At 38.3% G+C, this 14373-nt stretch overlaps 1 protein-coding gene across 6 annotated transcripts in view; it reads right to left on the bottom strand.

Moving 5' to 3' along the window:
- The window catches only part of DMD (dystrophin), a 1217172-nt gene extending 1207046 nt beyond the window's left edge, over positions 1-10126 (bottom strand). For 3 of the 6 annotated variants that reach the window (XM_068917006.1, XM_068917014.1, XM_068917058.1), the window contains exon 1: positions 9960-10116. In XM_068917006.1, coding sequence (XP_068773107.1) covers positions 9960-10056 — 97 coding nt within the window. In that variant the 5' untranslated portion in view covers positions 10057-10116. Of the gene's footprint in view, positions 1-9959 lie in introns of all 6 variants that reach the window. The other 3 variants (XM_068917030.1, XM_068917051.1, XM_068917057.1) reach the window with 3 other exon arrangements.
- Between the last annotated feature and the right edge of the window lie 4247 nt (positions 10127-14373).

Genomic DNA, 14373 nt, shown 5'->3' with positions numbered 1-14373 from the left:
TTTTCTCTCCCACAGTAGTGCTTTTTAGGGACTCAAAGTCCTTCATGCAATGATTACAAAAACACATTAAAATAGATTGATTTTAGGTGTGTATTAGCCTACCCTTACTTCTGAAAGCAAAAGGAATCCTTCAGTACTTCAAACCAGTTCTAACTTACGCAGGTTTTTAAACCTCTACCTCAGAAATGGTAGTAGCAATAACAACAACAACAATAATAAACTGTTCAATACTGAATCCTGGTAAACAGTACAGCATTAAGAAAACCTGAATGAAAGAGACAGAATTTAGGAAACTAGGCTAACAGAAGAATGTGATCAGTGAAATTAAACCTGCTTCATGTACAGATGAGCTTTCCTTCACTGAAATTTCAACTTCCATTATAACTCATTGCATACCTCTTTACGCTGTTCTTGAGCTATGGAGCTCATGGCTTACTACAAAGAACTGGACTATTCCAGGGTATTTGCAAACATAAACAGTAAGATAAATGGCTCACAGGTGGTAACTATCAAGCCAGAATGTACAAAGAAACATCCCAAATCTCATCTGCGAACGCCTCTGCAGCGAATATTAACCTTTTATTCCAGTAATGGGGTGGGGTAATTTAATCTCTGTGGTTACAAGGAGAGAAAGTATTGCCAGGCTTTCATAAATAATCTTTGACTGGCTTTCAAAAGTAACAGATGAAGACATGAGCCCCATCTCCTTTAACCAGTATGCAGACTCCTCCCCAGTTCCATTTCACCGAAGGCAGGAGAGATGTCCAAGAAAACCCAAATTTCCCTGGTTATCCCCACTGCACCCTGACATTCACCTTGATGTGTAACTCTGTTCTCTAACTTACACAGAGGTAAGCACATATAATGTCCATCTCTGAAATTTGAGAACAAGTGGGCCAAAACCACTACTGAACTGTTGAATAATCCAAAGACCAATAAATAAATAAATACATACATATGTACCACAATCTATCGCAGTCCCTACACAGACCAATTCTAGCCCTTCACATTTCCATAGAGGCCTACAACTAGTTTCTCTGGTGTTGGTTGTGTCTCCTTTCCAAGGTGTACTCTCCCAACAACTAGAACAAGGCTCTTGCCACTTTTCAGTGAGATCCTGGAACAGGAATCCCAGGCAGAAAGCAGCCTGGTGCTGTCAGACTATTAACTTCTGAAGCTCAGAGAGCTGACAGCGGGAAACAAGGCTTTTCAATTCCAAGTCATAGGTTTGGATTCAGTAATGAATAAGATAAAAAGGTCCCAAGGTAACACTCCCTGCACATAATATCCTCTGACCTTTTACTTATCTCCTAAACTAAATCTTTCTTCAAGTTTAAACAAGTTTGTCTGGAGATCTCATTCACATAGAGCTCCTGCTGGGTGGTCCAAAGAGGATCCTGAACCTAACTAACCTCTAAAGAGGCCCTTGCACCTCACCTTCACTCACTCTCTGCACTTATAACCTTGATTTCATGGAAAATACTATTACTGGACAAAGCTTCTACTGGACTTTTTTCAAACTTGGATCATGTTAGCAATGCTGCCAACAGAATACAGCCTTGAAAATCATACCCAATTATGTAAGACACCTTTCAGAACCGTGCAAATGATAGCTTGTTCCTCCATCTACTAGCAACCCAACATGTCACTTTAAAAAACCTTCTCAATCTGTAGCCACAATATATTTTCTCTTCAGTAATTATCTCAGAATGATGAAACAACCTGAATGCTATAATACCTTTTAATTTTTTAAACTCCATTAAAAGTAGCAGATAATGCTTGTACAACCTGCATTGTAAAATGCCACAAACACCCTCCTAAAAAAAAAAACCCAAAAAACTATATTTTCTGTGCTCAAGTGCTAGCTGTTCTTCTTCAAGTTTCAGTTATAATTTAGGAAAATAACCTATGAAATATTCTGATGCATGTTATCTTTCTCTGGCACACACAACAATTAGCAAAGCCAAGGCACAGTTGATGTTCCTCAAATGTAATTCCTCATTATCCTGTTCTTAGTTCATGTGCATACTATCTGTACTGGCTTTAAACTAGTATTAATGCTCTTTTCTTGATGCATTTTCGTCTAGCTTTTTAAAGCTAGTTCAGAATAACTACCTCTTGAGTGATTCTCAGTGCTGCAAACAGAGAGAAAAAGGAGTTTTCTTTTACAACTTTTTTTTTAAACCAAGTATGAGCTGTAAGGAGCTGTAAACATTTGGCCATTCTAATACCAGTTATCCCTGCAAATTACAGCCCCTGAGTCATTATCTCCTGAAAATTTTGAAAGCTCGCTTGGAATAATCCTGGCTAAAGTAACTTAAAAAACAGGCATTGCAAAACTGCCCTCCAGTATTCTCCTTCTGCATTTCCAGAGGAGTGCTGACTTTAGTGAGGCTAGATCTTGCCAATCTGATACTTAAACTGTGGGTATACAGAACTGCTATTTCAGCTTGTCAATGCAGATCCATTCAGCAGTACCAATATTCGTTTCTTTTTCCTTTAAACTCACACAGTGTTAGGACTAAATAAATCCCAAGGAAGAAAATAAAATTGACAGTTTCAGCATTGATTCATCTCTCCTCAATAGTTTTACTGTGCTTTTTCTATTTCTACAAATCCTGGGGCAAGGTGTTGAACCAGAAAACTATGCTGCAACACAAACAACATACGTGGGTTTTTCCTCTTTTAAATTATAATAACAAATACAGCTGTTCTGAGATGCTTGTTCACTCAGGTAAAAACTAGCACATCCTGACCTGGCTGATACCAACATGTTGCATAAAGCAACAGCAGAGCTAGCTGGTCCTACAATACGACACCTTTACCTTTCCCACGTGCAACAGACTGGTTCATATCGTCTCTCTCTCTTTCAATGTTCTGTTTCCTACTGCAGTACAGACGGTGAAAGGTTTCCAAAGTCATACCCAATGAAGGCTCACACAGAAATTATAACAATTACTATTGGTACTTTTTGTTTCTATGGCATTTTAGAATTACCAATGAATGGTATGTCTTTGTGATACAATTATCTCTAGCAGCCAGTCTAAAATCCTAAAGTTATAGCTCAGTAACAAGAAGACAACAAAATGCAGTCCTATTTCTGCTTATGCTATGTTACAGCTTCACAGCTAGCCAGGCTTAATTCTGCAGTTTGCAGGCTTAATTCTGTGTTTATTTTTGAGAATACAAATCAGACCCTTAAAGTTAATTATATATAGTTTCCTGGGGCAAGAAATCACTTTCCTCTGTGCTTTGTGAAGTGTCATATACCTTGTCACACAATAAATAATAAAATACTTGCCTTCAATAATAATAAACTAGTAACTGTTCTGTTGGCTGGGCTTAGGCAGCTTTATATAAAACTGTGAGATACATCTTACCCAACACAGCTGATTGGGATATTGCTTATTCAAAGGGTCAGGAAAGTCACTCAGAATTTCATACTAAATAACAATTTAACTAAGGTCCTCTGCAAAATTCATTTGCTTATAGCCAGAGGTATAATCCTAATTGATGCTTTTAGAGCAATACACTGTTCTCCTATAGTTATAGGACATTTATTATCTACCCTAACACTCTAGCGAATTTTGAAAATGAAAAGGAAATCACATGTTGGCCCATATAGTTTAACAAACAGTGCCCCTAAGAAAAGTGTAGGTTTAGGTGCTACAACTGACAATCAGCAATAACTACATAAAAGATTTTTAACTTGCTAGAGGAACTTAATAGAAATGAAAGCATAGCTTCTCTGAAAGAAGAAAAACGTATTTGATTTTTGCATTCTGAGGGCAGATGATGGTGCTGGATTTGGCTTGCGCAGTGTCACAGATAGGAGGACCTTTTTGGATTTCTGCCTCTTAGTTACATCCTCAAATTAGCAGGCTGAGCTCCTTCTCCTGACCCTAACTGCCTCAGAGTATGTTTGATTGTAGCTTCAGGTTGCATCATAACAAGCCACCTACCTAATCCTCATTATTTCTGAAGTTCTGAAACTAAACAGAACCTGGGTGTAAATATAATTAGTTACTAGGATTTATCAACATCTGTAACATGCTTTTTATTCTCCGCTTCTGAAGGCATATCTTCATATATATTATGAGGCACATGCATACAAGGATATAATCACAGGATCAGCTGAGCTATGGATTTACCTTATTTTTTTTAATGTTTTGCTAAGTGCCAAATCCAGAAGACAAAAATCCCTTGTGTTTTTCAGTAGTCTAAAACAAGACCACTGAAAAATTAGAAACCTATAGTTTTACTATTTATCTGAGGATCATTACAGATATTAAACCATAACCATGATAAAATAAAATTCTCTTATTAATTCAAGCATTTGTCTTCAGTCACTGACTACTTCAGTCGCACCAAAACTATTTCACCAACATCCATCCTAAAAGATTCCGTCCATTATGGCTTGGAAAAAGTATAAACAACATAACATTTTCCACATCCATGCAGATATTTAAAACTTTTCTTCCTTGCTGTCAAACCTGATTCAGTCAGGATTCAGAACCTGCAATCATTACTGAAGACAACAGATTACATTTGTTAATGTTGGCAGTCCTTATGTTATACTGGGCCAATAGTCAATAAAAAGCAGCCTAGACCTGCACAGTGAAAAGTCTATGATGAAGTCCTTGATGAAACCCTTCATTTAGAAAAACAGGTGAAAAATACTATTCCAGCTTGCCCTTTGAAAGAGTGAGGAATAGGGAATATTTATTAAGTACCATTTGCAACCATTAGTATCAAACTATAGAGGAGTTCCCATTATAAATGGGAATTTTTGTAATACGAGGAAGTAAAGATGTATTAAATATAAGCATACTGTGGGAATATAAAAGTGATTTTCCTAGAAAAGGCAAGGAGATTCTGAATCTTTTCTCAATATCTTTGTTTGTATTATCGCCTACAAAAATATATGTGACCTGCATAAAGGCTATATAAAAATAATAGGCTGCTCATAAAAAGAAAGTCTACAGAAAGCAGTTGTGGTGGTTTTATTTAGTGTGGCTTTTAAGTTTCAGGGAAACAGATCAATAGAGGTGATCAGGAGTGAATGCTAAAGCAAGTTGACCCCATAAAAGACCCCACTGCTTTTTATTCCTAAGCATTGGAAGGTCAGAGGAAGAGGAGAAAGTGAAACAAGATACAGATTAAGAAAACTGTTTCAGGTAGCTTTGTTTTTGTTCAAATTTTGCTCTAACTTTTTCCATCTACCTTTTTCCTCAGCTGTCATAAGTCATGGGGGTGGGCGGAGGAAGTGGAGAAAAGACAAAAAGAAGAAAGAGGAAAAAAAAAAAGAGAGAAGAGCCTTTGTGAGCACTGGTCAAAACCAAAAGCCTCTCTCGGTCTATTTTAGCATCTTGAGTGTCTGTATCATCAAACAAGTAGAGCACTGGTTGCAGCTATGTGCAATGTCTTTAGGGATATGTAAATGAAAGGAACACCTTGTAAAGAACAGGGTGTTGTAATGTAAAACACTAAGTTAGGAAACTGAAGGATACTAATGAAAAGCACTGGAAGTCTAATCTTCTCTTACTCTTCTGATTTTCCTTTTATAAAACTAAGATCTAGTCTAAAGATAACAGAAACTAAAGAAACAGCAATGCATGTGGAAGGTTCTGCTTTGATTTTTATGAACAGATACATTTGGCATACTTATTCTTATGCACAGATGCTCAGATCATAAAGGAAAAATTTAAAAAAGGTCAAAACAAAACTATTATTGTTGTTTCCCCAATTTCTGGTAGAACCTTCTTTTTTGATGACAACTCTCACCTTTCCATGACTGAACCAGGTCTGTCAGCTCCAGGACATTTCTGCAAGGACTCCACAAAGGCTTAATTCACAACCCCAGGTCTATAGCATTATCATTTGGACATTTTGGAGCCAGTGGCACTAACAGTGAGTGAGAAGCTGCAAGCCTGCTTGTAGCTGAAGAGTAAAGACGTGGGATTTGGATATCCACCCACTAAGACACACAGCAGAGCAGCAAGCTGAAAGCTTTCATGTTATTTCCAATTCAAATACAGTAATTTTCTGCTTTGAGTACTTCATGATTTCACCAAAATGAGAAGAAAACAGCAAGAAAATATCAGCCTTCCTCACACTTTTCTCTGGATGTCCTTACTGATCTAGGTCCAGCAGCCGTTCAGACAGATGAGTCTTTTCCTGGCCCGTCTCTCTTTCCAGCATCATGCAGAAACTTAACATGGTGCTTAGTCACTGTGGTCACCTTCTGGAAATCTCAGCATTTCCTATGAAGATTAAACTACATGATTTCAGGAATAAGTGGTTTAATCCTCTGTGAAATAAATAACTCTAGTCTAGGGTAGGGGGGAAAGGATATTCTTTAGCATTTGTTTTCAAAACTAAACTCCCAAATTGTTAGCAATTTTAATTCTGTTAACTACTAAACAAAAAAAAAAAAAAACAAAAAAAATGAGTTTGGACTCTGGCTGTCCAAGGACAAAAATACTTCCATCTGTCCTTCTAGACTTCATTTATTAATATATTTTTAAGTAGATAGAACATCTCTTTGTGGAAAGCTCTTTGGCACAGCAAAACCACACGGTAGGTAATATCCCTTGGACCAAAGACAAGCTTGACTGTCTCATGGGACATTCCTCACACGTGTTTTGTAAAGTGATGATGACCCATTTGTCACGTGACTGTTTGTCTTGTCTCTTCACAGTCTCCCAGGGCTTCATTTTAGAACACCTGAAGCCTCTCCATTCCTCACTTTCCTTGTCGTTTTTCCTTCTGCTGCTATCCTTCTTGCCATGGTGGATTTTAAAATAGTTAGATTTTAATGAAAGAGAGGGAGGGGTACATCTCTTCCCTCTCCTGACTTAGCTTCTCATGATCCTTACCTGAGATGGTCAGACTCTTCCCATTACTGTGAGTATTTCTAAAAGAGAATTTTAATTTTTTCAGAAGGAACCAAAACCTGAGTGAAGCAGCAGCTGAATAGCACATAGAAAGCCAAAAGCAGTTGCACTACAACTGTGTTCCTGTTATCAGAACAAACATTTACAGCAACTGAGCCGAGTCTCATGATGAGCTCATTCAGAACACGAGGTTTTAGGGGGAACAAAGACGAACAGGAAACGGACATGAAAGTAAGATTACACTACCTAAGATTACAGAATCCTTATCCTATACTGAAGGTTTAATAACTAAAATAATATTTAGGAGTGCAAATAATCAGCTTCCACCTCTATCAATAAATAACTTTTTACATATTTCCTAATTAAGGCTAACCAACATGTGAGTGACAACTTCCTGTGCCCCTGCACACCTTTTAGATCACCCTTGCAAGAAATGATTTCAAAACATTGGTCCCATAGCTAACTATAAAGTGACAGATGTCAGCTATATAAATTAAATCAGGAAGACAGGAAAGAGGGATTTATATGTAAAGAAGAGAGAAAAATTTACATGCAACAGACTAAAATAAGACAGATACACGATTGGATTTCTGCAGGTATCTGCAATGAAAGCATCTGTTGGCTCCTATTGTTGCTTTTCTCCTCTTTTCATCCTTTATTTCCTTTCTTTTGCTTCCCAGCCTTCTTTGTTGAATATAGATGCTTTATTATTATTATCATCTCTGATATAAAATAATAAAAAGAAAGAAAAATGGTGAAGTCGTTTCCTTTAACGCCATCAGGTCTCCAATTTCATGACTAAGGTCCAGCTCCAAGCTTTACCTATTTTTTATTGTTATATTTTATAATAATCACTACATACACGGGCTTGCTCATTAGACAGGCCTGTATTACTGTATCTCTCTTTAGAATCAATAGCTAGCTCCACCTAGTGTCTTCTTAATTCATCAGCGAAACAAAAAGCTAAAACTAACTACTATTGACAAAAGAGAAGCAAACTATAAAATCACTTTTCAGCTGGATGGTGGCCACAGATGGCATGCAATTATGATACTGTCATCACAAGCAAAATAATATTTAAAATAACTACCGTCTGATGATAGCCAGCCAGCAGTCTTGTGACAAAGAACAACCAACAGCTTCAGAAGTATACCTCATGCAATATAAAATGGTTTTACTGCTACCCTGAAAAGGTAAATGACACTTAAGCTGCTTATATGGGTTATTCTCTCTATGGTTTTATAATCAACAAGAAGGACAAATTACCTTTGAACCTAACAGAACTTCTCTGAAATAGCATAACAATAGTTTTTATCATCAAAATCATAGAACTACTGGTGACTATACAAACCTGATAGTGATTTTGTCCATTAATAAGCACTTCTTCCCTCCTAGCAGTTATAAAATAATTTAAAATGCCTCCCAGAGGTGATCAAAGCACAAAAATGCTCAAATTGCCTAAGAGTATAGTTTTACTGATCTTTATTTTCAAACTTTTTAAAGGCTGGTTCACTGCTGTGTATCTAGAAACACCTATCTTTTTAAAAACTGTTATAGATCTAGTCAGCAACACTTAGCCTTTAATAGCCCGATTCTCTTCTGGCAAGACTACCTAGCTTACAGCCAGCAAAGTAATTTAAAACAAAGTTAGAAAGTGAACATCCAGTGTGATAGGAGATTTTTTGAATATCATTTTGGAAAAAAAAAAAAAAAAGATATACCTAAGCATGAAGAGCGTCTACAGAAAGCACATTGTATTACAAAATAATCCAATCCAATGATTGTTTCCTGGGGGCTATCAAGCAGTGTTTGAATGGTTGTTGTACCTCCAAAGGTGAAGCAAAATAAGCCTCTGCCTTACTCTCACAAAACAGCACTTTTCCTTTTCAGACCCAGAACAATCCACTTTGACACAGCTGACATCTGTTTTAAACCTGTTCAAATCACCTGTTCAGAACTGCTTAGCAGTTTCACCCTAGTGGTGATAAAATATATTTCAATATGTACAGTATACACTTGAGGATTGCTCACCACGACAGAGAGGGAGTATATATGTTGGGGGGCTGGTGGGGGGAGACAGACAGAATGAAGGAACATATATATAGATGATACCTAGACCAAAGTAAGCACCTCTAAATGATCTCAAACTTTCTTAAAACAGGCAGTCTAAAGTTATACTTATGACTCATCTGGTTTAAAGTATTCACGGCTAAAATGTAGTGGTTATATGAAAACATTACTGCAACATGGAATATGAATTTAATAAAATACATGCAAAACTGCTCTCTGATGTTTCAAAAATAAGACAATATGCCAATTCTCAATAATTTAGCAGTTGCCGTCATTTCTCATTAACAGCTTTCAAAATCCTATCTGAAACAAGCTGATACAGAGAAATTAAGAGCAGTAATCAAGCGAGAAATGATAGACCAGCTGGGTAGACATCAAGTTGGCAAAACGTGAATACAGTTCAATAGCTGAAACAGATGCCAGAGTTGTTGAAAAACCCTGCAGGAGATATTGATGTATTTTCTTTATATAATACTGAACAACCGAATAAATGTCAAGAGCTAAAAACTGATGGGGAATAAAACCTGTCAGAGTAACTATAAAGCAGAAACCTGCAGTAGTATCTTTTCATTACATCAACACATTTAATACATGCATCTTCATTTCCGTGGGATTCCTCAATATGCCAATACATCAATCAGAGCTGGCTGGTAAATCATATGGAGCCTTTGCCAGTGTTGTTTCACATCTGTTTGTTTCTATCTACCTGAGGCTTCACAGACTTAGAAAAGACTTTAGTCTTCAACCTCATCCTAACATAACGCTCTCTTTCAGGCAAGGGATTCCCTGAGCTTAGAGGCGAGCATAAGAAAAAAGTAACACAAGCAGAAATGAAATTACAAAATCCATTTTGCAAAAGGAACATTGTTTCCAGAGTTTCAAGACCTCAGCAACAAATCCTCTGCCGTCAGCCGCAGCTCATTCTAACATATGCTTTGTCATGGTCACTTTCTAATTACATTCATAATGATGCAATAGCTTTGATAAGCCTACCTTCCATGCCAGCTGCTTTTCTTGTCACTCCATCATGCCAATAAGTTGGCTGCCGTAACAAATCAAGATAGTGCAAAACAGCATCTTCTCCCTGCATCTGTCATCTTCCTGAAAGCATTCTATTACTGCCGACTGCTGGGAACCAGAAAGTCTATTTGAATTCCAGCAGCTCCCCTTTCGCATGATTCAAGTTCGGTTAGGTGGGCATGCCTAACATGATTCTCTCCATCATTTATTATGCAGCTGCTACTCCGTCGGTGTGGTAACCACTCTGACTTTATCTGATACGTCAGTCTTGCAAACCTATACCTCCGTGTGCACGCGCGAGCCCCAGAAGCATCTTGCATTTAATGAGCACTCTCGCTGCCTGAAGAGAGTGCATCTGCAAATCGGTTTCGCATCCTGCTGCTCACACCGTCCTCTAAGGCTGATGCAAGTGTTTAAAGATTTTTTTTTAATATTTTTGCATTTCGTCTTTGCAGAAAGCACTGCGCCTCATGCACACTTGGTTTATTCACACTTCAGTTAAATGCTTGCTGATTTGTGTCCAACTAAACAGCACCTTCCCATTGAAACTCTCTGCTCTAAAGCTACTTCTGAATAACAGTACTGTGCATTCAGGCTCTCAACTGTTTCATTTTAAACGTGGCTTTCAGAGCTACACCTCGACAAATTATATTTAGCTCTCTTTCATTGCAGTGAATGGCTGTCTAATGAAGAAACAGGAGATTTTTAAGCAATATATCTAGATCTACCTGTAGGTGACTTTCCCTTTTTTGTGTTTTATACATTCTAGCAGTAAGTGGATAGCTCTGTTACAGCATCTTGATATTCTTAAAGTGGCAAGAACACTGCCAGAAGCTGTTTTTCGCCAGGCTGTGGAGGACACTCCATAATGACAGAGTTCACTTAACTGCTTCTGAGTACTGGGAATTAAAGGGGTAGGACTGTTCTGTTGTCTTTCTATTTATATTTCCTGTCGGGGTGGGGGGGAGGGGGGAAGCAGGCTTGCGTCAGGGATTTCAAATGAGTGTTAATACAAATTGACAAAGAGACATCAATCATCCACCAAGTTAAATTAGCTGGGTCTCCTCCCACCGCTTCTGCCTGAAATTCAGAGTCACGGCAGTTCATCTTTAATGCATCTGCTTGCACAGAGATTGAATAAACATCCCCAACACTACACTGAAAAGTTTGAATGCTTAAGCCAGGAAAAAAAAAAGGCTTTTTAAAACTGCAACTGATTGGCCACAATACATTACTTAAGCGAAGTAGGGAGGGAGGAGGAGGACTAACACCAGAGTCTCACCTCCCCAGCCTTTACACAATGACAAAAGAAGGAGTGACGAAGGGGAAAGGGCACAGTCCCTCACAAGGAGCTTTACCTCGCTGCGTCATCCAGCTCTGGACCAGTTCTCGCATTCCTAGCGCAAAAGATTCATTTTTTCTTAAAAACAAAACAAAACAAAAAATCCTCTCTCCAATAGATGTGTTTAGCTTCTCCATGCTTTCCCCTCCAACCCTACCGCTTTGCTCCCTTCCTCCCCACAATTTCCTATTCTCAGTTAAGTACCCAAAGGCTATGAAAAAAAGCTAGAAAACATGAGCTTAGGAGAGCTATATATCAGAGAAAGTCTGGGGGGGGGGGACCCACAACCCCAAGGCAAGAGAATCTCTCACTACTTTTAAAAACAATTCAGGAAGTCTCATAGCTACCTCTCAGCCTCCCTCAACAGCGCTCTCCCCAAGGGCGGCGCAGGGCACATCCCTCTGCGCTGCTTGCAGAGCTGATCCCCGAGGTTAGCAGCAAAGCCTGGACATGCCGCTGGCCACAGGCACGGGGCAGCAGCAGGGTGCAAACCCCGACCCCACAGGCAGCGCTGGGAATGAGCTGGCACCGGTGGGTGCCGAGCGCGGGAGACCTCCCAGCTCTGCTGTTAGGGTTCGACTGCCTGCTCTAGCCTGTATCTAAATGGCACAGCTGGCACCTGAATAAGCTCACATAACGTGGTGCAGTTTGTATTTGATACCGTATTTATTCCTAGCATGCTGCCAGAAAATGTCTTTTTAGAGATTTCATGTAAATAAAGTAGAATTACTGCATCTGTTCCTCTGTCTGTAGCAGCACATATCAACAAGCTAATCCTGCATGCAAGGCAGCAGAGACAGTCCTATCGTATAGTTGCAAAGTGCACAACTATAAAGTGCCTATCTGAAAATATTGTCACTTCCTTTTTGTTCACAGTTCAAGTCATTTCTGAAGTGAAACAAACCAGGCAATAAATGAGGACTGTCTTTGAAGTCCCCATAAATTCAAAGTATATAAAAGGATATGCTTAATATTTCACACTGCATTATGATTTTTAAACCACAGAGTCAGTAGCAAGGAATTTAAATGTTATTTCACAAAAGAAAAGTTTGAGTTTGTAGCTCATATAGCCTGTAATTGTGCGGTAGGTTTTTCACAATGATAAGACAAGTAAAAACTCACTGCAGACTTGATTTCTATTTCAACGAATTTTGAGCTATGCAAGGTTAGAGATGGACATGTTCGGAAAAATACTTTGTAGGTACATAAGCCAGATAACGCTGGTAAGAGAATGGGGGTATCTGGTATAGCAGCATCATAAATATAGATTTTTAGCAGAATCTTTTCCCACTACAGAAACCAGCCCCTTAGAAGGAAGTACAAAAAGGAGGGCATGGCTAATAGGGGACAAAAAAGAAATTATGAAAAACATTTCCAGAGAGATAAGCATGGTATTACAAGGAGGATCCATCAGGGTATATTGTTTAATACTACTGCCCTCCAGCACAGCGTACAATCAACATCCTGTAGTTTAGCTGCACAGACCATTCCTCTTCAGATCAGAGCTGGGTTTGCCCCTGGAAAAAAAAGAGGAAAAAAAATTTTGTTTGGAGAAGGGAACTGTAATATACCAGTATGGGCATCTTCTCTTTACATGATCTGTATAGAAAAAGAGTTCAGAGACAAATGGAGAATTTGGGAGGAGAAACCAGTATCAGTCATTCCGTCCACATACTAATAGGCCGGATTAATAGCTGGCTTTGGTCTAGCTTTTCTGCATTTGTCTGAGAAAACAACAGTTTTGGTTCCTGCTTATTATATCTATGCAGATGCTGAATCTAGTTACAATTATAGTCACCCACCCTTATGGAATCAATTGCTTTAGAGAGAAAGCTCGACTGCAGCTTTCCATCGACATGGACTCCTCAGTACACAAATACGTATTTTTTTCTCTAATACAGCACTGTCCCCAGTTTTAAAGCAGAAATAAATGACAAGTGGAATGACAGTGACCAACTAGAATTCTACTTTTTACAGTATTGAACTCAGCAGGCTGAGAAATTCCAGTCTATTTGGCTGACAAAGGGGTGAAAAAGGAAGAAAGCCCCTCTCTTTTCCTAGTCCATCTACAACTTATGGTGCAGATATGTCTATACATTTTAATTGCTTCACTGCTACTAGAGCGACTAATTGGTTTATTCAGTGTGTGTGAGTTTGATTATGGTTGTGTGTGCACATTACAGTGATAACTATGATACCCTGTAGAATCTCTTCTTGTTGCCATTTCTCTCTTTAGTTTTCCTCTTTGGAGGTACTAATGACTCCAACTAAGCACAAGGAGGTAATGGTTCACTGAAAAATGAAGCAAGCAGACTGGCCTTGACCTTCAATTCAGCCTCACATGCTCTACATGATGCACTCTCTGATATGAAATGAATGCTGATTTTATCTGGCAAAAAAATGTTCATTTGTTGTGCTAATATGTCTCCTGGTAGCAAATCTATTTCTCTTTGCTTTTTCGCTGTTTACCGGTATTCTTACCTACTTCACCCCTCCCGTAATAAATAACTAATTTGTTCAATAAGCCACCCAAGAAAACACCTTAATGATGTATTAGATATGTTTATATTAATAAACACTTCCAGAGGGAGCATCGGAAGGTTTGTTTGTACTACACAGGCAGGAATTATTAATTATTTCCTCTTATTAATAATTCTTATTAATTATAATTCTTATAATTTTGCCTTCTATATTCATTATTTATTAATTATAGAATTCCTCACATATAATGATAAAAGTCAGCTGTTCATAAAGGATCACTTTTCCATTAGGTTTGAGCCCATAGCACTTTTATTTCTATCTCAATAGTTTAGTGAGGATGCCTTCTGACAATTATAGTACATGTGGCTTTGCTCAAGATTTTTAAAACTGCCGTAGAGAAGTGTATAAAAAATTGTGAAAATGAATGATGCACATAAAGTTGTGCCTCCAGAAACTAAAACCCCTGTGCAACCATCATCTCATCAGAGAGTCTTGCAAACCCTGGGACTCTAATGGGACTGTTGACAGGCCTGATCTCTATGTTCAGCAGGATCTCTATGTTGA

The sequence above is a fragment of the Struthio camelus genome, chromosome 1 (assembly GCF_040807025.1).
Source record: "Struthio camelus isolate bStrCam1 chromosome 1, bStrCam1.hap1, whole genome shotgun sequence".
NCBI classification, from domain to species: Eukaryota; Metazoa; Chordata; class Aves; order Struthioniformes; family Struthionidae; genus Struthio; species Struthio camelus.
The sequence above is the reverse complement of the archived record's forward strand: the minus strand, read 5'-3'. Positions and strand labels throughout refer to the sequence as shown.